The sequence below is a fragment of the Cynoglossus semilaevis genome, chromosome 5, assembly GCF_000523025.1.
Source record: "Cynoglossus semilaevis isolate Cse_v1.0 chromosome 5, Cse_v1.0, whole genome shotgun sequence".
NCBI classification, from domain to species: domain Eukaryota; kingdom Metazoa; phylum Chordata; class Actinopteri; order Pleuronectiformes; family Cynoglossidae; genus Cynoglossus; species Cynoglossus semilaevis.
The window spans coordinates 8,387,627-8,389,095 of record NC_024311.1 but is presented as its reverse complement, the minus strand read 5'-3'; the positions used below and the strand labels follow the sequence as shown (position 1 = coordinate 8,389,095).

Sequence of the window (1,469 nt, the reverse complement as noted above, 5' to 3'; positions counted from 1 at the left end):
AAAGCAAGACGTGATGAATCGATAGGGTTTGGTGCACAACAACAATCATGGCTCCATAAAACAAAACACAACACTCTAGTCAACAGCTACACCCCCCCCACACACACACACACACACTCCTTCAAATCTAATCATGATTAGGTTTTTAAAAAAAGGAATGTCAGCAACAGAACAAACCAACATGTACAGTACGTTTCCCAAACACACAGGTAAATCTGCCTTGTAAATGTCTGCACGGTTAAAGTGCAACTGTTTAATCAACCCTGAATGGCAACGTAAAAATACATAAAAAGTAGAAAACTTCGATTAATTTTCGAGGTGCAAAATTCATGTTTCTTCACCTGGTATAAAAGCATACAAAAGAACAAAACTAAACAAAAAGCTTCAAGATTGAAAAGACTCCCAGTTAAAGGGAACGCAAAGGATGATGGGAAAAGAAGAGGGAAGCCGTAGGAATAAAAATGAGTCGGGGATGTTCACAGTGAAAGGACGTAGAAGGGGACGGAGCATGGAAGGTCAAAGGAGAGAAAAGGGCGGAGCCGGGAGTGCAGTGCAAACAGTGTCTGGACCGAGGCTCAAAACTGGGTCTGTGTGAAGGAGCAGCAGCCAGTGGAAACTAAGGATACACACCCTGCAGGGGGGGCTCTTGGGCTCAGCAGAACCTCAACAATCTAAAAGCACCTCCTCCACCCGTCCACGCCAGGTCACACCTTCAAACGCTCCAAGAAGAGAGGAGCAGAGGGTGAGGAGTCGACTCCAGGCGCGTGTTTGTGCCAACAGAGAATTCTGGGAGATGATGAGGAGGCGGCTTCTCGAATGTGCTGAGATGAACCCTGGCCTGGTGACTGGGCTCCTCCTCAGGAGGTGGGGAGTTCGAAGGAGATGAACTGCTTGAGTCTCTCCAGGTACTGGGCGTACAGTTCGATGTCATTGTGGCCGGCTCCCTCCACCCACAGGGGCTCAACGGCACGGGGGCAGCGCTCGTACATGGCCAGACCGTGAGAGAAGTCGATGACTTCGTCCTCCGTACCATGGATGACCAGCACGGGGGAGGCCACTTTAGACACCTTGTCGATACTGCAGAGGCAGAAGACAGAGAGAACGGAAAGGTTGAAGAACAGGAGGTTAAAAAGGTCAAACACAGTCTGTAAACAGGTTCAAAAACGGAAACCATCAGGGGAAAATGTGTAAGAAAAGGTTAGGAAACAGGTAAATGGGACGACAACATGCGATTCAAGACCAGGCCGCGTGATTATCATCGCCGTTTGTGATACCGGTCTACATCGCTGCTACGATTTATTTATCGGGACCATAATATACAAAGAAGAGGTACGGGCCAACGTTGGCCAGGAAATGAAACTCTCTGTGAGATTTTTTTTTTTCGAGCATCTAGCACATCAGACGTGACAAGCGTGAATGAAGTGATGATCCAAAAATGATCAAGTGGCGAGATTTCATGCATATATTTT

General features: G+C 47.4%; 1 protein-coding gene across 1 annotated transcript in view; it reads right to left on the bottom strand.

The window, feature by feature from the left end:
* The window catches only part of abhd17c (abhydrolase domain containing 17C, depalmitoylase), an 11,669-nt gene continuing 10,200 nt past the window's right edge, over window positions 1-1,469 (bottom strand). The window contains exon 3 of the mRNA XM_008310281.3: window positions 1-1,077. Coding sequence (XP_008308503.1) covers window positions 858-1,077 — 220 coding nt within the window. The 3' untranslated portion in view covers window positions 1-857. The remainder of the gene's footprint in view (window positions 1,078-1,469) is intronic.